General features: G+C 36.5%; 1 protein-coding gene across 2 annotated transcripts in view; it reads right to left on the bottom strand.

Moving 5' to 3' along the window:
• Nucleotides 1–20,780, bottom strand: part of XPO1 (exportin 1) — a 37,777-nt gene that overhangs the window by 9,790 nt on the left and 7,207 nt on the right. For both annotated transcript variants that reach the window (XM_061989276.1, XM_061989275.1), the window contains 12 exons: nucleotides 20,148–20,249; nucleotides 16,322–16,394; nucleotides 7,971–8,032; nucleotides 7,850–7,894; nucleotides 7,580–7,761; nucleotides 7,059–7,107; nucleotides 6,858–6,977; nucleotides 6,640–6,768; nucleotides 5,268–5,426; nucleotides 2,397–2,594; nucleotides 1,644–1,782; nucleotides 11–192 (listed from right to left, as the gene is read on the bottom strand). In XM_061989276.1, the coding sequence (XP_061845260.1) occupies nucleotides 11–192; nucleotides 1,644–1,782; nucleotides 2,397–2,594; nucleotides 5,268–5,426; nucleotides 6,640–6,768; nucleotides 6,858–6,977; nucleotides 7,059–7,107; nucleotides 7,580–7,761; nucleotides 7,850–7,894; nucleotides 7,971–8,032; nucleotides 16,322–16,394; nucleotides 20,148–20,249 (1,440 nt within the window). The remainder of the gene's footprint in view (nucleotides 1–10; nucleotides 193–1,643; nucleotides 1,783–2,396; nucleotides 2,595–5,267; nucleotides 5,427–6,639; nucleotides 6,769–6,857; nucleotides 6,978–7,058; nucleotides 7,108–7,579; nucleotides 7,762–7,849; nucleotides 7,895–7,970; nucleotides 8,033–16,321; nucleotides 16,395–20,147; nucleotides 20,250–20,780) is intronic.

The raw sequence follows: 20,780 nt of genomic DNA, 5'->3' as shown, positions 1-20,780 counted from the left end.
TGCAACATACCTTAATTACTGTAACAAGGAATCTTTTTTCATCCTCTTCGTGCATTGCGCCACTGATTGAGCCTATAGCCCAACACAGGGTATTCAAATTTTTCCACGACCACTCTGTTCCATTCACTTGATTGTGAAGCTTTTCAGTCATAATTCGTTCTGTGTCTGCATAATCCAGATGTGTAAGGTAAACTGAAAGACATCAACATTGCACAGGCACATTTTAAAGCAGCAACCTGGATCACAACTCTATAAGCAAAGCTAATTTGGTTTTCTTAAAACAAATTTAAGTGCGATGCTTCATTCCTGAACTCACGAGCTAAGAATTTAAACACAGATTTGTTAAAAGTGCATTTTAAAGACAGGCAACAAATTTAATTGAGACTCTATGTCCTAAGAGATCTCAGCAAAACATGCACAAGGTATGAAAGTATAAATCAATGAATGTCTCACATTCCGATCAATTCAGTAAAGCTGTCAAGTTAAATTCTTCATAAAAGGCAACGGTCTACAGGAAACAGGGGATTGTCTGCCTATGGAGGACATGTCTCATATCAAAAGATACTAGAACAATTAATGAGCCTAAAGAAGGTTATGAGGAGACCTTGTTGCTCTCTACAACTACCTCAAAGGAGGTTGTGGCAAGGTGGAGACCAGTCTCTTCAGCCAAGTAAAAGCAATAGGACAAGAGGAAATAGCCTCAAGTTTTGTCAGGGTGAAGGCTGGCCAGGGAGTGTTAGGAAAAAAATAAGAAAAGTCTCTTCACTAAAAGAGTTCACATCCTAACTGGAGGTATTCAAAAGACACACAGATGTGGTGTTGAGGGACATGGCTTAGTGGTGGACGTGGCAGTGCTGTGTTAACCATTGGTCTCAAAGATCTTGTCCAACCTAAATGATTGTGTGAATCTAACCTTGTCTGTATGTAGCACAAGTACAAAGGTGCAAATAAAAGAAAATGCACAAACATAATACAGCTCCCACTCCTAGTTCATAAACATGTTACTAATACTCAAGTGTTCCCTTTAAGCATTAGATAGAAAAAATATTTAGTATTGAAGGTTTGATGTTGTAAGTAGATGACAATTCTAATCCCCCCTACATTCCCTCAAGTCGCAATTATGAATCAAATTCTTTTGCTTGCCTCAAAAAAAATCCTCAAGTTACCACTACAACACATACAACTCACTGATAGAACTGTCACAGTTGTACACAACACTTCTAAAGATACCAGTCTATTATTATACTAAAAATAAAATACACCTGCTACATTAAATGCTACAAATGAAATAACCACCAGCAAGTCCACCTTGGAAAAAAATCCTTCCAACTTTAAAACTTTCTGATGAAACTAAGTTTTCCCTAGATCTGACCTATTTTGGTAAATGAATATCAGAAAGCATTGTTCACTGGGGAAAAATTTAATATTAACATAATACTAAGCCAAGTTATACATCACCACATGCTTCAAACAGAACTTCACACCAATACTGCCTCCTCTCTTTCAGACGTGTGCACTGCTCCTCAACAATAATCATTTTACCAACACAATAATCCACATCATATGCTTGTATTCTATAACATACATGCCTCATGCAGCTGCACAGATCTAGAGCACAAAAATACCAGCTAGTACTCACTTACCCAATGTCTCTCTCATATTTTTATACAAGTTTATGGAATCTGTATCCTTCATGAATTCTCGTACTACTTCCCCTTGATCATTTTCCACCACGAGGACCTCTTCAGGTTTAGCCATACGGCTGACCATCAGTAATCGAACCTGGGTGTTGCAAAGAAAGTTCCAATTGAATCAAACTAACACAAAATTACACAGCTACACAGGTGTTTCCAGAGCACTGTAGCCAGGCTGTCTGACCCCAAGGACACATCCAGCACTTTGTAACATCAGCTCACATTAAGATTCTACAGAGACATGTCAACTAAACAGTCATGAGAACAGACTATGCGGATTTATTTCTCTCCATGAACAAGCTGAACAGTCAAAAACCAAAATCACCTATGAAGTACATCTTCCAGGCCTTCCAAATACATATGTAATATTAGTTATCTTTTAAAGACCACTTTTTCATCCTGTAAGTGTGACACTCCAGTCTTTATCTGTTAAGAGTCACATTTTATAGGAGTAAATCTGTATTAAACTCAAGACTTATATTTGTAATAAGGATCTTAATAAAAGCCTGGCCTCCTGTCATAAACCAGTGTCATCCTAAAGTATTCTTGCAATTGCAGCACATTAAATAACTAAAGCTGAATCAATTACCAACTACTCAAAGCAGGAAAAGTTTTCATATCACTACTTACATGATGCAAAAAACTCTTAATTCAGGAATGGTACCTAAATCTTTACAGCTCCTTCACTAAAGCATGGATTACCTTTGACAATACTGGCAAATAAAGCTGTCTCCTTGGAGGAACATCAAAGTGTTGACTTCCCGAAAGCAACGGAGAAGCAGATGTTGAGAAGGGGCTCTCTCTGTAGAGCTCAGCAGCTAAATGATTCCAATATTCCAGACAAATCTTGAAAATTTCAGTTTCTTCAACTTCTGACACCAACAACATATAATGAAGAGCCTAGAAAGGTATGATTTAGACACCTGATTAGTCCTTTCTGCAGATAAAATGACATTGCTTCAAGTTCAGTTATCCAAATACCAATAAAATACCAAATTAACATAAAAGACAGGAAGGAGAAGCATTAACATTGCAATGACATTACTTACAAGTCAGACTTCTGACTGGTGCAGCAACTCAAAAAAAATGAAGTGCCCTGTCAATTACTGTTATTTTCAAAGCATGTATCAATTCTGGAATCTCAAGTAGCCTGAAGACATCTTAAGAAATGCCACAGCTAAATAAGCTCGTTTGTAAATTATCAAACTCTCGGCCTCTGGAGCTTCTGCAAGGCATTTTGGTTTAGAGCCTCAAAAACCCTGCAGCAGCTAGTTCCAATGACTGTTATTCTCAAGACTATTGCTGCTTTGTTCTGGATCTTTATACCCTGAAGAACTGAAGGCAACCACCAAAGCCATACTGTGGAAAACAAGTGAGAAGTCATCTACCAGAACATTTTCCATTTCTTTACTGACAGAACAGTCAAAGAAGACTTGAGAAGTACTGATGCAACTCTGACAGAGTGAAACACCAACCACAGGAATTTCAACTACATAGCCAAAGGTTTTGCCTAGCTTTTTTTCAGTCCCCTGTTGGAAGAAAACAGCCCACTAGAGAAGAGTGAAACAATGAAATCTGAAAACCTTTTCATAGCTTAGGTACTACAGCAACTCAGAGCATTTTAGATGGTAAACACCTCATTCAGCATCAGTACCTATAATGTCCAAACAGAGATTCAATACATATCAGTCCTATACACATCAATCTTTCCTGTTAATCTAACTTGTAATGACTTAGGCAGCTTCCTTAGCTATTTAACACAGCTCCAAGGAACCCACAGAACGATTTCAGAAGATCTGATATACCCAAGCGTAGGAATAAACAGGTTACAATTATAGAGGTTTTCTTTAATTGTGTAAGAACACTCTATTAAACATGAAATCTGCAACCATTTTAGGCCAAAGAAGACATGTTTGTGAAACATGTCAACATCCTCTACAATAGTCAGAAATAATTCAGTTAGTTTTGTAGACATCACTTTTAAAGAAGAATAACATGGTTATACTAGAGAAGAGAGGAGACTAATACCTAAAAACAGCATTGCACACAATTGTACAGGAATTTCAGTTATTTACACAGGTCTTCCTAATAAAGTCTTAACACAGGTGGAAGTTTGAGCTGTGCTCTGCCAATTCACAGTTAATTTAAAACTGCAACCTGCAAGTACAGGATTTGGGATTTTTTTCCTCCATTTTATAAGTAATGCTCCCCTCAGTCCATTTTCTACATTAGCTCTAATTTGTCACTTTCAACCAACTTAATCATAAATATTTTCTGTAGAATGCTACTTCCAGAAGAAAAGCATTAAGAATACCAGGTGGAAAATGCACTATAATTCAGATAGACACGTTGTATTACAGCTAATCACCTACAAGATGTACTTCCCTCTCCCAGTGGAACCTGGTCTCCAGGTTTAAACTTGTGGTGGCGTTCTTCTGCCCTCCCTCAGGGCAGATCCTCACCCTATGGCCTCTGTACCTGGCACAGGCCTTGATTCCAGGCACAGGAAGTGGTGCTTCAAGGGGCTACGGAGCCAGTTGCATCCCCTTGGAGCTCAGCAGTGGGAGCGAACTAGCAAAAGTCACCACAGAACAGCTCACCCTCAGCAAAAGTTTCACCCATAATTAAGAAAACACAATGGAAACCCCTAATTTTGTGACCTAGCCCCACTACAGTATGAGGTAGGACCTTGAGTATTTAAGCAGTGACCTAAAGTCTTTTCAACTCTTCCTTCTTGATTGAACTTCCAATACTTCCAATACAAAGTTGCACTTTTCTGTCAAAACTGAAAAGAATGCAGCATTTCCAAGAAAGAACAGAACAAGCAGAGAGGAAGGACAACTCCAAGAAGGCTTTCTCTCAGCAACTGCTGTAAGATAGCTGATAACTAAGGCCTACATGTAGGTCCTCCTCCAAGACTAGTAACACTACAAAACAAAGCATGCATAGTCATTTAGTAAAGCTCTGCCATTAAGCATTCCTGGCATACATTGTCTTCATTACAAAGGAACAGACTACCATCCTTGCAGAATGTACTTAAAAGCTTTTCATTTAAAACTTTAGGAAATGGCACATTAGATAAGAAACCACACCAGGATGGAAGTGCTGAACTATGGCATGTGCTGTACCCTAGAAACCAGCTTTGAATGATGAATAAAAACCTAAATGAACTGTTTCACACAGGCTGACAAAGTCCTATTAATACCTCATTTTTCCAAGTTAAACAGAAAATATGATGTGTAAAGACTCACAGAAACATAATGTATGCATTTATTTTTAAGCACTATGCAACACGTTCAGGGAAGAACAAATAGAAGAGAGACTTATATCTCCAGATACTGTGTTAGTCTAGGATCACTAAAAAGTGACTGCCACTGAAGCAGTGTTCCACCAGGTAACAAATTTTTGAAAGCTTTTTGTATTCATATAATTTACAAATTATGGGAAACAAACAGGATTTCCCCCCTCTTCTTACTCACTTTAAGTGATCTAGAGGTCATATTAGTATCACATCTGCTGAGTATGAGAACATCCTTAGTACATTTTTTTAACTGGATAAACTGAGCAACTTACCTCCATTAATGTTTCTCTCAGATTTAATCTTTTTTCTATAAGTTGGCCATGTTCTTTGAGAAATGTACAGAGAAATAAACTGAGATTCTGAATGAAGTTCTGTTCATCATCTTTTCCATTAGAGTACGCAAGTCGGATATTGGTATTTAAAGGAAGCATCTAATGAAAGAACATAGACATAATCAAGAATTTCCCTTTTAATACAGGAGTAGAATTACTGGATACTCAAAACTGTTTTGCCCTTTGGCAAAAAAAGACCTGCTTTTCACAGGATCTTTCCTTACAGAGCTTTCCTGCTAAAGTCTTAAAGCTCCTTGATTTCATGCTTCATCCCAAAACGGACAGTGAAATGAAAATGCAAACAGAAAACAAAGTTCTGATAAACTTTTTTCCATCCCTTGTAACAACAGCTGAAAACAAAGTATCTACTCCATCACAGTTATTTCGAGTGGTATTGGGCAAAAGTGTTCCAAAAATGTCTTTGTCATCTGTCCCAACTAACTTCAAGTTTCAAAACACAATATGTATGGTATATATAACAATCTATAGTTACATATTATTATATGTTATGTATTGTCAAAACATAATGAAATACCATCTCCACAGTATTTCGATATTAGTAAGGAAGACTCTTTAAGGACATTGGAACGTGTTTTCCAGTCATCTTCTAGAGCTATCTGGTACTTCCCAGGAGATACAGGGCCTTCTAAATTCTACCACTAAACAATTAAAATATTGTTAATATTGTCATCTAGCAGTGAACTACAGTCTTTTAATGTCAACACTGTGACGCTACAGAACAAAGACCACGAAGTGTAATACTCCTGTTGTTGTCAGCTTTTGTGTGGTTTTTGATTGCTCTTCATTTTACAGAGCTAAGAGCCTCCAATATCTGCAACAAATGCAACACTTGGCATCAGATTCATATGCAAGTCATGCTAAAAACTTGCAGGTTACAGAACAAGCCAAATACTCTGCACAGAGGGAAATCCTCAAATTATGTAAATTTCAAGTATGGCTTGATATAATAAACATTTCTATCAGCTTCAGTAATTAAATATCAACTCACAGAAGTTAGGTCAGTTTAGGTCTTACAAGTCATGCTGTACACATTTTGCTGCATCTCAGCTTTCTCCATCAGACAGCCTGAGTGCTCAAAATACTGCTTAAATTAATCAAAACAAATCAATGCAGTAGAAATACAGCTGTGATTTTGAGTCAAAAATATACTTAGCATCTGCTGATCAAGCCATAAATACCTCTGAAGAACAATACTTGTCCTGTCAAGAGTGCTAGAATGACTACGAGCTTGTAAACTGAACTAGGTCCTGTGAAACAGTCAAGAGATACCGATTTATTAAGAAAACATTACCTGTTTTAACTGCATCATGGTCAGTGTAAAAAGTGTTACAAACTGTTCTTCATATTGGCTTACACTGACACCTGCAATTTCTGTGAGGCACTTCAAAGAGACGTTACGAAACATGGGAACATTTAAGAACTATTGAGAGAAGAAAACAAACAAGAAGTATTACAGGTGTGTTGCACACAGCTTTGCAATTTAAGAGACATTAATTTTTGCATAAATACCTTGTATATTAGTGTGCTGATTAACTTGGTCTCAAATATATATCCCAGAGGAATCCAGTTGAGAAATCGTAGCAAAGTTTCCAAAGTTGCGTGAACTAAGGGAGCATTTTGGGAGTTTTCCTGTAAATGACCATTGGTGTTTAGTTATGACATTTATTAGGCATGATTTTTAAAAAACATCCTTAAAGAAATAAGACTTACCATCACAAACTGACACAGTTGAAATATCTGAGAGAATTCATTGCACATGCTGCAAGAAAAAAAAAAGAAAAGATAAATAAGCATTTCTACATCCCTTAAACAATCTCATCTAGTTTAATCAACACATTTAAGCTCAGAGAACAGGTCCTGAAGACCTATGCCCACAGAGGCACTCACAAGCCACCTGGATTTTACTCATTTTCATAGTAATAATGCATATTTTGCAGTAGCTCAAAGTCTGTGCCTGCAAATTATCGCTTAGATAAACAAGCAATGCTGAATGCTCTATTAAAAAGATATGAACCATCAGTCAACAGATATTTATTGCATAGGGCAGAAATATTTGTGTACACAAAGTAAGTTTGGTAGAAACTAACAGTCCTGCTTTCAAGAAAAATTAGTAACTCATTCAGTTTCTGATATCAGACAGCTGTACGTGTTTACTCAGAAGCTCCAAGTGAGAGCAACTATTTAGCAGCAAGCACAAAGTCTACCCTATTTATTATTTAAATTATACTTGCCTGTCTTTCAAATGTTTAGCTTTAACTTGAGTAATCTGGCCACTGGAAAAATCAAACACTTCTTCACTTAATAGTTTAAGGATCACCATATTGTTCTGACAAAGGCTTTCACTAGTCCTGCTTGCTCCCACAATATCGCTTATAAAAGTTGGCCAGTGCTTAGGCCATTCCTGTTTCAGTATCTGAAAAGTGAAGCATCCATATGTTAGATACATACACAAAGCCAAAGACTTTATATCAACATTTAGAACTTTATGAACTCTAACTTACCTGAACAAGAATCATATTCAGTTTCCCAATATACACTTTCTCTTTCTAGAGAAGAGAAAGAAGAGTCAGGTTGTGTGTAATATTCCCCTCCCTCTTTCTACCCTTAAAGTAATTCACTTACTTCTACACACGTTGGATCAGATGATGTCTTGATAATGAGGCCAACAACATATTTTTTAATACCTGCAGAAGAATTAGGAATTTATTTTCAACCATACCAGATATCATTAATGTAATAATGGATTTTTCTAATTTCAGATACTTCATGTTTTTAAAGAGAAGCACCTTTAAGGAACATGGATACATGTGTCAGTGAGCATCCCTCTTGAGCATTACATGGGAAAAAATCCACTTTGTATCAATTCTGCAAGAGGGTATTTCAGATGTGCAAAATGGCTTTCAAATCATTTCAAATAAAACAAAAGAAGAACAGACTAAGGATTAGAGTGTACCTTCAGTAATTTGAAACAGAAGAAACCTATCAGTGTCCTAAAGGCTGCAAGCAATTTTGAGGAACACTACATTGGTAGTACTGCGTAACATTGTATAAAGCTGAGGATGGAAAGATGGCATTCAGCTCTCTCCAAGCCCTGGTATATGCTACAACAGGTACTCACAATGCTGCTGTAGAAATACAACTCACTGAGGGAGTTTTATCTGTTACACATTTTCAGTCAGACCTGGAAACTCCAAATTTGGCCAGTGTCAAATGTTCATAATGGCAAGACCAAATAAAAACAAGAGAGTCCTCCCATCTTCTGTGACTAATGTTTTATTAACAGGAAGTGAACTAAAAAAATGTATTTCTTTGCATGACTTCAGTTCTCATGCCAAATTAGCTACAATAAGCTTTGATCCCCCACCTTCACTGTACATAAAAGTTCAGAGATGCTCCATTTTACTTAAATTACCTATTCTAAACACAGGAATTCCTATGCACAACATTTGAAAGTGAAAGACTATGCAAAGCAAAGTGTTCCCTGCATGATCTTACAAGAACAAAACTTAAAATTTATTACCTACATAATACAATGCACTTGCATGTAGACTACTGTGCTTTTATAGCATACAGGGATGCTGTGCTTTACAAAACTCCTAATGAACTCTGATTCACTACTTTTGGCCTTTTTTCCTTAAATTAATTTGTTGATTAGGGGCACAAATCCTATTTAAACCACTCATTTTCTTGTCTTTCTTTTACAAATGTTTTAAATTACTTTATTCTTTGGCCCTACCACAAAAAAACCCCACAACCAACAAACCACCACACAGCACTATAGTAAGCTATACTGTCACCTGATTTTGCCACCTAATCCCCAGCTCCCTCCTCACCGTTAAGCTATCCATTACTGGAAACAATGGCTTTCCAAGTGACTTTTCTTCACAATGTATGTAAGTATATAAACCCATTCTGTACAAAAATATCTGCCTTCAAGAAAAGACAAGCAAAGAGGATCTGGAGTCATGAACTGGATGAACATCACAGATAGTTCCACTTCAACACAGCTTTGACAACAATCAATCTGAGCACATTGGGGATTAAACACCTGCAAGACAAGCAAGCTTTTTTGGTTCCTTTTTCTTTTGTCAGAGGGAAGTTTCAGAATAGGTGTGTATTTTGCTATTCAACTACATAAATCCAATATCAGGTTTCAATCATTTCTTCAACAAGACAGTCAACTGACTCATGAAGACAAAACACATACATTGAAGACCTTAAAAAAAGCCGGTACTTCATCGAGAAGAATGTCTTACATTGAAGACATTTCACTTCCCCCCCAGCCTCTACTCCAAATTTAAGTGTCTCTAAGACTTTTCAAGAATTAATCTTTTTATTATTTATTTCAGGCCTGAGCAACAGGATGAAAAGAAATAGTTTGATAATTGCATTCTCCTGCAATCTGGAAAACAAAGTCCAGACTTAGAAGCATTAGAAACATACTAGGCAGGAGCTGTTCTACAGGTAGTTCCAACTACAAATAAACTATTCATAGTTGTCAATTGGGATCAATCCACACTACTCCAAAAGAATAATCATTACCAAAATAAATACTATTGTCAGTCACTGGCTAAGAGTTATTACCAAGCACTGGTATTAGTCTGACATCACAGGCCTGCCCTAGTATTTTCAAACATACACTTTACTGAAGCATTACAGTAATTCACAAACTAAATATGAAAGTTCCTAAAATAGTATGGAAACAGGTTTGCAATGCCAAAAACTAAACTATTGTTACTGTCTGCCAAACCACTAAGAGAAGCCTACTGTTGCAACTCTTCACATTTCAAAAAGGAATTAGAAAGCAAGTGCTGTTCTTGGATTTTTTTTACTCCAAAGCTACATATTTTCCCTCTTGCTGCATCAGTAGTACTATGCTGTTCAGTTACAATTTATATCTTATGCTACCATAGATCTGGCCTTGAAGTCAGCACATGAAAACAGCTGCTCTCCTCCAAAGTTTCTTCACTGAGGCTAGGAAGTTGAGTACAGCCCAGCTCAAAAAGCAACCTAAAAAGTTTGGTAGTTTTCAAAAGTCAGGCTGCAGGCTTCTAAGATTTTCCATCCAGTCAACAAAGTCATATTCTTCATCCCTTAAAAGCAGCACCTAACCAATTGTCTAATGCTTTTTTTGGCTTAAATGGCATTTTCTACTTAAAAAAAAAAACCACACAAAAACACTAAAGCATTGTGGTTTCTGCTCCCTATTTAATAGCTCATTTCTTTCCACAGATAATTCTCAGGATAGATCAAAGATATTTCTCCTTTATACTGACAAAAATCAACACAGACTAGTTACCATTTTTCAGTAGAATATGTCCAAGAAACTGTTCAAGGGTAGTCCATTTGATTTTATTAAATTTGTGTGTTGAGAACTTAGTGATAAATGTATTTTAAGGAGGCAAGCACAAGACTCACAAGCCACAAAAACACTGCCCAGAAGGTCTCCTTCAATCACACAAACAGCTGAACAGTTCTTGAAGATGGCAACACCACAGCTGCCAAGTTCAGACCTTTCACTGGACCAAACAGGAAGAGACAGACATTTCTGGAAAAGATATCTTCCAACAAAACAACAAAAGTAGCCACCAACCACAATACCAGGACACACGTAACATTCTTCAAGGATCATCTGACATTACAACTATGCTGATCTCACGACAGCCTGTGACTAAAGGGAGCAGGATCCTGTTTTCCCTTCCAGAACTTTGATTGAGACAGCACTAGCACTCCTAGCATCTGCTTAAGAAATTGTTCAGAGGCTGAAAGAGTAGAAAATAAGAGTTGCCAAAGAAATTCAGTAGTTTTAAAACTGTTTTGAAACTATCTTCTGCCAGCTCCCTGAACCAGTACACTGAAGGGACAAAGAAGCACCAGTATTGTTTCAAAGAGAAAAAAGTGCACAGGTGAGCAACACTTTTATCTGCAGTAGTTTGACAGTAGATCAGTCTAGCTCCAACCTCTATGTTCGAGTTACCAGCAAGACTGGACATCATCACTGTCAGAAAGTCTGGAGTACTGTCAGAGTTAGCATTTTCTGCTAAGCAAAGTACGAAAAGTACTTTTTTACAGAGTACTAATAGGAGGAGGATAGAGCAAGGATGTTAACTCAAGGCCTTGTAGAAAGCTTCTATATGAACATTAGATATTGTAGTCCTAAATAAAAATTGCTCCTCTGCAAAGAGATGAATGTAGCCTAATAGAAACACTTTCTGGAGGTCATTTTAATAGGTGGTCCAAGCTATTCAATGGTTAAAGCTGGACTGAGATAGCAAGGAATGTCATATGATCCAACATCAGCCTAAAACAAGTGGAAAACATCCTCTAGATTCATCTGGAGGTGTACTTTTAGAAGCAACCGCATCTCGTCGTTACCAACACAGCATGCCACTATGAACACACACACACTTAGCAAGCACACACCTGTAGATAAAACCACTTGTACTCAAGACAAACAAGCACATCCTTTTATGCAGTTACAAGGCACAAACACTTAAGTGCTGAAAATTATTCTAGCTGGTGCTGCAGATGCAAGTTCATGCGTCTTTACTAAAATTCACAAATTCTCTGCTTAAAGAATAAAAGGCATAAATGAAGTAGGTGGACAACATAATTCAGCAAATTAACATTATTTCACAACCTAAATTAGAATTTCAAATCCTAAACCTGAATTGTCTGATCCAGGAATGTTTGTATGCATACACCCTTCTACTAAACTCTTTAAGTAGCCTAAAATATGGTTAAAAAATTATCTTACTTATAGTCTCGAGAAAGAATGCTTTAACACATTGTCCACCAATCACCTTTCCCCATTAGAGGTGACCTTAATCAATCCATTTTTTATTTGCTTTTCAATAGTAAAAAAATAGAAAATTCTTAGAGGGCTTAGAGTTTGTGCCATGTCCTGCCCTGCACCCTCCCTTCCCCCCCCCCTCTAAGTGTCAGGTAGTTCATTCCTCCTTCATAAAACAGAGAATCAAAAAACATCTCTTCATGAAATTTCCATTAAAATAGCTAATCACTCCACAGAAAAATCTCTTCTACAGCAGCTTCTACTACATCAAAAGCTTTATACTTAACTCCAGGACCTTCCTGTGAGCCACTAAACCACATCTCTCTCAGCACTTCACTTCTTTTTTTCCCCCATTTAAAAACGAGAAAAGTTGTACAAGCAATTCAGGCTTCATAATGAAAAAGTGCCTATCCATTCCAACTCAAAACACTCCAGACAAGCTCACTCTGTGCACGGGAACAGAATTTCATTTCACAATGAGGGATTGCTGAAACATCACTGAACTGAAAGACCAAGAAGCCTTTATTTCTAGGCAGGTTTCTACATTGTAAGAGAAAATCCTATTGAGACCATAGTACTTGAATAAAATGACATCCTTTACAAGTATTATTAAACAATCAGTTCTACAGAACATCAGAAAGCAGCTGAGTCTCAACCTGGAGAAACTGAGAACTTCTCCTTGAAAATGATAGTACAATACTCCGGAAATAAGCCAAATTTACCACTGTGTGGGATGTTCTGGAATATGTCACCCACCTTTCACTAAAGCAGTCTCCATGAAGTTGAATGAATACTACATTACATCACCCATAGATGTTTAAGAGCAATCCTAAGTATCCTCTTAAGGACCAAATATATTATAAAAAGCAAGTCTAACCTAATATTATGATCATCGATTAAAATATGTCTCAAGGCTGAACATGTAGACCAGATATCCGATTTAACTGAATGTTACCACTTCTGTGCCCCATAAATGCCACTTTTAGATAGCCAGTTGGTTCAAACTTAACTCCAAAAGAAACAAACAAAAATCAAGAACAGTAAAAAGCAGAGTAACTAGGTAAGTATTTTAGAAATATAAACAGATTGCTTTGTCTAATCCCCACTTTAGACCTACAGGAAGGTACAAACTCCCCAAATATGCTTACAATCCTCACCTTCTAAAATAAATGAAACCTGAGGAACAAATAAAACTTTTTACAAGTTAAAGAGTACCAAGGCCAGAAGAGCAAAAGGCTAGGAAATATTTAAAATAAAAGCAAACTGAAGAATGTGGTTTCAAGTCCAAGAACGCATCTAAAGATTTTCCTACTTGCATTTGGAATTCCAGGCTGGAAGCTAAAACTTCCCAGCACTCAGACAGAAGCAATAACCAAACCCTGTCTAATCTCAAGGCCAAACAAGTCATTCTGATGTACAACTTGAGGTATAGTTAGAAGAAAAAAAGATTTTTAAAAAAGCTACAGTTCAGGCTTTGCAGTTAATGGTATCGATTTCTTTCTCAAATAATTATCAGGGAAGTTGCTTCAAAATTCTTTTTCCATTCACTGGCAGCTCTTTTCAGATCTGCTCTTAACTTCAACTCTTAAGCACTGCTATTGCTACAAAGCTAAGACAGTATTTTCTCATAAATAGATTTAGTTTAATCTTAACCTAAAGTAAGATTTGTCAGCTGTATTTACTACACAAATCAAGTTAGACATGTTAAGTTTTATACAGAAAGACATATGGTAAATGTGAGTGATTTATAACCTGCATGAACTGCTTTGTTAATAAGCTTTACTTTGTTATACTGAGTTTCAGTTTCTACTAGTTAAGACTTCAAACAGGAAAATCCTGTCAACTAATGGAATTACTGGAGTCAAAATTAAGGAAACCTCAATTTATCCAGTCTTCTTATCTCACAGGTAATCAAACTATCTAAATGAGCTCTGGAGCAGTTCTTTTGCACTACCAGTATCATCAGCCATAAAAAAACAACCACTCAAACCACATCACCACAGACCAGATGAAACTGGATTAGAGATGAAACATAGATCCTCCCTCCTACACCACAGTGGCCAAGATGGAGCAAATGCCACAATATGCTAATGCTATTTGATTTTTCTACTGACACACAGGATAAAACAGATAAATAGAAGCCTAGTAACTTAATTCTTGTAAAATGAGATATTTCACAATTTTTGTTTGGCTTTGTGAAAGGGAAAATCCTTTCAAAGGTTGAACTCAAGACACACATTTGTTAGGATTAAGGGTTTCCCTCCCATCCCTTACAGTCTTCAGAGGTACCCAAGTAAGGAAAAGTAGAATGCTTAAAGTTCATTTCACAACTACAGAAATAACTTTATTCAGTACTGTGATGTATCAAGCTATAGTCACTGCATCAATGACAGTAACTAGTCACAAATACTAACTACTACCATTCTTACAAACAGTGAAGAATAAATCCAAAACATCAACTCAAACACATCTGTTCCACAAGTCATTTAAGCCATGTATCCAGTATTGTCTTGTCATCAAGAACAGCCAAGATAACATTACTCTAAGCACCTCATCCGATCACCACTGTTTGTCATCTATTGTGGGTATTAAGAACATGTGTTTCTAACACATAGAATTACTGAATCATATTCTGTACTTGGCACTTGCTCAGTTCCAGACCTTCAAATAAATCTACCTCTGCAACATCTACTCTACTACATTTTGTCTCACCAGTGGGCAGTAGTACACAAAGTGACTTCTTCAAACTACTAAAATCCTTGCTTTCCTACTCTTTGATCCCATAGCCAAAAACTTTGGAACAACTTCCAAATGCTGAAAGTAAGTGCTCACAGTCAAGAATGTAACAAGATCTGAGTAAGCTGAGATGGTCATTAACAACAACAAACAAAAATTCACAATGAAGACAGTTTCAAAGTGCTCCTTCAGTTTCTCAAAAAGATATAGTCATGTCTGAGCCTTAATTGAAGCTGTACCCTAGAAACCTGTTTCCAACAGCAGAATGTATGTGAAACCTTGCTTCCACTTTCAGAGAGCCACGCTTTACATGTCAACTCTTCATTGGAGGGGACACAGGGAAAGGTAAGAAAAGTCCCAGAACCATGCAAGTCCACACATTTGTTTTCATCAACACCTAGTTACATTGTAATCAACAAGTTTCCAACCTTAAGCACTGGCAGTAAAAATTTAAAGCCCATCTTAACGTTATTGATAGAAGCTCACAGCAGAACAAAGAAATCTGGAATAACTATAATGAGCTCCAAAATCAACTTCTAGTGAAAAAGCCAAGTGACAATATTCAGTGTTAAGAATTTGAAGTAGTTGTAGTTAATGCTTTGAAGTCCAAGTTATCATGACTTGACAGAAAGCTACGTGAGCAAGCACTAATCCTATACTATACAGTTACCTCCACTTACTACAACCAATATCTAAAATACAACACCCATTCCAGGATATAAGGCAGGGAGGAGAAAAAAACAAAAACAAACCACATTTCAGATTTCAAGATCCCTTGCAATAACAAAAGGCTGGGATTTGCCTTACACTGCACTTACAATTAGAGCAATCTAGCTATATACACACTTAAATGAATTCAAGATGACTTTATAGTATCTCAGGTCCTAAATGAAGGAATGGCCATGGATACTTAATGCTACACATCTACTTAGTGTTTGTATTTTAAAATAATTATGACTGGTTACAGTTTCAATAAAAAGTTAAGAGTTTACAATTTCTACAACCTACTAGAAAAATGACAGTGTAGCAGTGGGGCTGCACACCCAGTCACAACAGGCTGAAGAGATTCCTGTGCCAAGTACAAAGAATCACCAGCTCTACGTCAAAGCTTACCTCAGCAGCTGCCTAGAGTTAAGATCTCTTCAGCTAAGTTTGGATTGTCAGTAAAACACATGATAATGTTGCAAACCATCAGTCCCACCTTTTATCTTCTAATAACTTTCAGGTTAATAATAAATTTCAGGTGCTCACTACCCCACTGACACCATTATCACAAAAGGCAAAGATACAGCTTCATTATCCAGACAAGCACAGATGGTGTTACTATAGGACCAAAAGTTACTCCAATTGTATTTGAAGCTGGAAATTACTTACATGGGAACCAACAGTCTAAATCTCAGTTAATATACAAAGTTATTAGGAAAAGACAGTAGTCCCTCCCTACCTTCACACTGGTTCCTTGGAAGAATCTTCCATCTTGTTTTTATCACATTTTCCAAGATTTGCAGTCCATAATACTGAAATTGGAGAAGAACAAAATGTGAGTACATTACTGTAGGACTAAGTAACTTTCAGGACTCTCATTCAATCAGACATTCACACTTAATGTCTAAGAATTCATGATTATTAAACTAACAGTTTCATTAAATACATGTCTATTCACCCATTTACTGAGGTTTCATGCATTTTTTCTTGTTTTATTCTTTGCTATACTAAGTCCTGCTGTTTGGTCATGCTCACACCAGGAGGGAAAAAAAAAAAGGCAAAGCCCTCTGGCAGACAATTTTGGCTATCTGGAGAAGAGAAAGTAGCAGCCAGATATGAATTTGCATCATAAATGACTACTCATACATTCAACTATTAACACAACCAGGCTCCTAAAATATTTAGCAGCTTGGATGGTCTCACACTTCCTATCGATCCTCTAAGAGCTGAAAAAAAAAATCTTGTCTTAGTATCACATGTCCTGACACTGGCATTTTCTAAATAAAGTATTTCCCAAACTTCTCTGGTGTGTTACTTTAGGAACAGCAAGACAACCCACAGGTTTATTTAATTTCAACACCCACCCCAATACGGCAGCTATTTCTACTATTTAAAGATGAACTTTTGTGCTCAGTCAAAGAATAATAAAAATGTGAATAAACTCTTGAAAATCCTTTTACCTTTCAGGAATTCCTTCCTATGTTCTTACCAAAAAACATCACCCTTGTAAAGTAATCAGTAAGGCCAGTCCCTCTGCCCATTTGTCCCTACTGTCAACTCATATTAACAGGGAAAGAAGTTGTGGTGATATGAGTGAAAAACTTAAACATGTAAAACCCCACTAGCATGAATAGACAGAAGAGAAAAAGGGGCAAGAAGTTTTGCATTTACTTTATGTGCAGTGAATTAGGAAGAAAAAAAAAAAATCACAACAATGCCTGAAAGGTAAACTCAAGTTTTCACAGTTAAAAATTTGGCTGAGAATAAGAGTTCCTCTTTAAAATGGTTAGTTGTTATACAAAGTAGGATCATTAACATTTCAACCAAAGGGATCATATGAACATCAGTTTAATTAAAAAAAAAAAACTACAATGTAGACTGTCCCAAACTACATTGTATTAGAATAAAGTTTTTGCTGTTCTCATCTTAACATAACCTACATTCCCCCCTTTGCTTCTGTCTGACCCACGCTTCCATGAGCTTCCTATGTACATTCTGTATTTGCAAAACATTGTCATCTTCCATGATCTTGGACATAAAAAAAAATTTGCATTGACAAAGTTGGCAGGGTATTTTTCCTTTGTGAACAGCTTAACATAAAAGCTAAATGAAATCAAGGGAATGTTCATTTAGGAAAACATATGAAAACATTCTTTAAGCAAAGCGCATCACTTCCCAGGAAGTGATTTCAGCCACTGCTATAGATTTGTAGACATCATCTGCAACTGATCCAGGCTCACAACACACTTTAAAAAGCTTCTGACAGTGTTTGAAGTATGAACATTTGGTATCAGACAGTGCTAACTTCTCTAACGCAGATCTAAACTCTAATTACATTCCTAGATTCTACAGGCACACATGTTAATTAGCCCTTTCAGATATGAGCTACAAAACTAATGTTGGTTTTCCAAACAGGTTTTTTTCCACAAGTCAAACTACTTGGCTTAAGATCAGAATGGCAAGTCTGGTTTCATTTAACAGAAGCACTAAATGACCAAACAAAACATAAATGAAAATCCTGACAAACTGTAGACATATCTCATCTTCATAGTTTTCTATCTCCACTTAGGATTACCTCTGAGACAAAGATGAGGACAGACACCTCCAGCGATTTGCCACAACTACCCCTATTATCTGCACAAATAGCTAATTCAGACCCATATACCTTAAACCATGAAAACATGCATTGTTTGTAGACATGTGACTTCAATTCTGCCCTCTGCTAGCATCTTCCCCTTCAGTACTAGTAACATTCATTTCTATCAGCACTCACACATGAAACAAAATTGCAGCAGTAGTAAAATCGTTGTATGGTCTTCACCTACACAACTCCTCTTGCCAAGCCATCGGACCACCTGAACACTCTGAATGGGCTTTCCTGGGTTTTTATTTTGTTTTTAAGCTTAATTTATTTTGATTGTTTTAATTTTCACCATTTCCCTGATAACAATATACATCAAGCCCCAAAAAAGAGTCACTGACACCAATTACAAGTTTTGCCCTATGAACTACTAGTGCTTTTTAACCAACTATTGCAACAGTACAGCCAAACACAAACGGTAAAATATATGTCTTTCAAAACTCATTTGCTCTTTGTTTGCTTATTTCTAACTAATAAATTCACTGTCCAGTTATGAAGATGAGGGACAGGTAACAGCAAAGACTAAAAAAAGTATTAAATGATCCCTATGGTAGAAATTTCTATGGTACCTTTATTATTACTTATTCTATCCACCGAATCCCTTTCCCTCCCACCTCCCAAGAAACAAAAACAATTGATGAACAGAATTCAGTTAAAGGGAATCAAAAGGGTAGACCTTGTGGAGGCCTGCCGTCAAAGCCTAGCTGTGTCAGTTGCACAGGAAGACACCCCTTTTCTTCCTATTACAAGCAATCAACATAATGGAACATTATGATTAATATCAGGTAGTGTTAACAGCTTAATTAAAGAAAAAATATGATTGCATAAAAGCCAAATGTCATAGTGCACAAATTTAGCACCAAATCATTTGCAATTTATGTAAATTGAAGAATTCTTTACCTGTTGCTTTCTTTCTGTTCCTCTAATCATCTCATTTTTCACAAGACAAATTTGAGTTTTTAAAAATACTGTTGATAAATCAACTTAAACATTAGTAATGTCTGTCAGTGTAAAAAGCAAAGTTTACCAGGCAAGCAAACAGGCAAACACTGTTACTTAAAGGTTAGCACTTTGAGGAAGTTCTTTAAACTGTTTTCCCCTAAACTTCAGAGAGCATTGAAAGAAAAAATTGAACTGTTTAATGAATACCATTTGATTTCAGAAACTATCCAAACACGACTATTTTCTGTTCGAACACGGTGTGTATCAAGCAGAAAACCATGCATGTCAGTTATTTGAGATAATAATCGTCCAACTTAAGACAGTAGAAACACATTTCAAGCAACTTTTCAGTTCAAACTTCAGAAGTCTTAGGTAAAGCATTTAAAATTGTAGGAAAAAAAATGAATGCTGCCCCTTTTAGTCTCTACCGTGATGGATAGACTCAAAACAGCAGTACAAAGCAAATGTGTTCTCCATATTAGTAAAGACTAACCTCACACTATAAAGAGTTTTGGGTGCTTAATTTTCACCGATTGCTCAAAGTCTTGGCCTAAATAAGGTTTGTATTTTGTCTTTAACACACTTAGGGACAAATTCTTTCCTTGGTTACGTGCACGTGGCTCTCATTGTGACCAAAACGAGACAAGCACTTATCAGAGGACAAAACGTGGCTCTAGGAGACTTCTCTTTACTCAGATATATACAGACACACACCAGTATTTGGAAATGGCCTTATGCTTGTACATGCCTTGTAAAAACAAAAGAGCTTATATTTCCAATTTAGCTCTTTTTTTAATTTAGAAAAAGAAATAAATTTGTCAATGTGAAAGGAGGTTTAAATACTCTTGTTTAAAGCTGACTTTGGAAACAATTAAAATGTGATTTGAATCAAGAAAATCTATGGCTAAAAGTGAGATACCTTCCTCAAAGTTTATGAATGGAAGAAAGAAGAAACCAAATAAATAAAAGGTAATTTGCTTACTTTGGTATTCATGTTCTGGGAGAATTCCAAAATAGTATCAACTCTTGTCCAAGCATCAGGATGTTCTTTTAAGTGAGTCAAGACTTCCTGTGCCATTCTTTGCTACAAGCAAGTTTGGTAAAAAAAATAAAAGTTATTAGTACTACATTGAGAAATTATATGTTATCAGTGAAGATATAATATATAAACCATCTTTAAATCACTTGTCCAAGTGTTAGGAAAAACTCAGTCAGAAGCAACCAGTCCTGAAGCTTCCTTACATGTGACAGTTGAAGTTTATTAACAACCAAACTCCAAAAACACATTGGTGCAAGACAGTCATGTATTTACTCCCACTCTTTCATATTGAATGATTCATCTAGATCAGCAGTGAACATGTGAGAACAGCACCCATCATATAGAAAACACACAAGGGAAGGAAGCTGTCTCCCCTTCAAGAAAGTCATCCAGATAAAAATGTATTCAAGGGTACCCAAACTTTATAGTTCTACTGGAAGCATTCATATAAAAATGAGAGCTTTAAGGAGTACTGTACCATGCTGCAAAGCTGTTGATGCACAAATTCTTGATGTTATTTTGAAGAACCACAGAGCAGAGCATTAGAGGTCTTACATCCTTATGTCTAAGGAATCT

Source organism: Colius striatus, chromosome 2 (genome assembly GCF_028858725.1).
Source record: "Colius striatus isolate bColStr4 chromosome 2, bColStr4.1.hap1, whole genome shotgun sequence".
Classification (NCBI taxonomy): domain Eukaryota; kingdom Metazoa; phylum Chordata; class Aves; order Coliiformes; family Coliidae; genus Colius; species Colius striatus.
Note: the sequence above shows the minus strand (reverse complement) of the source record. Positions and strands in the feature narration are given on the sequence as shown.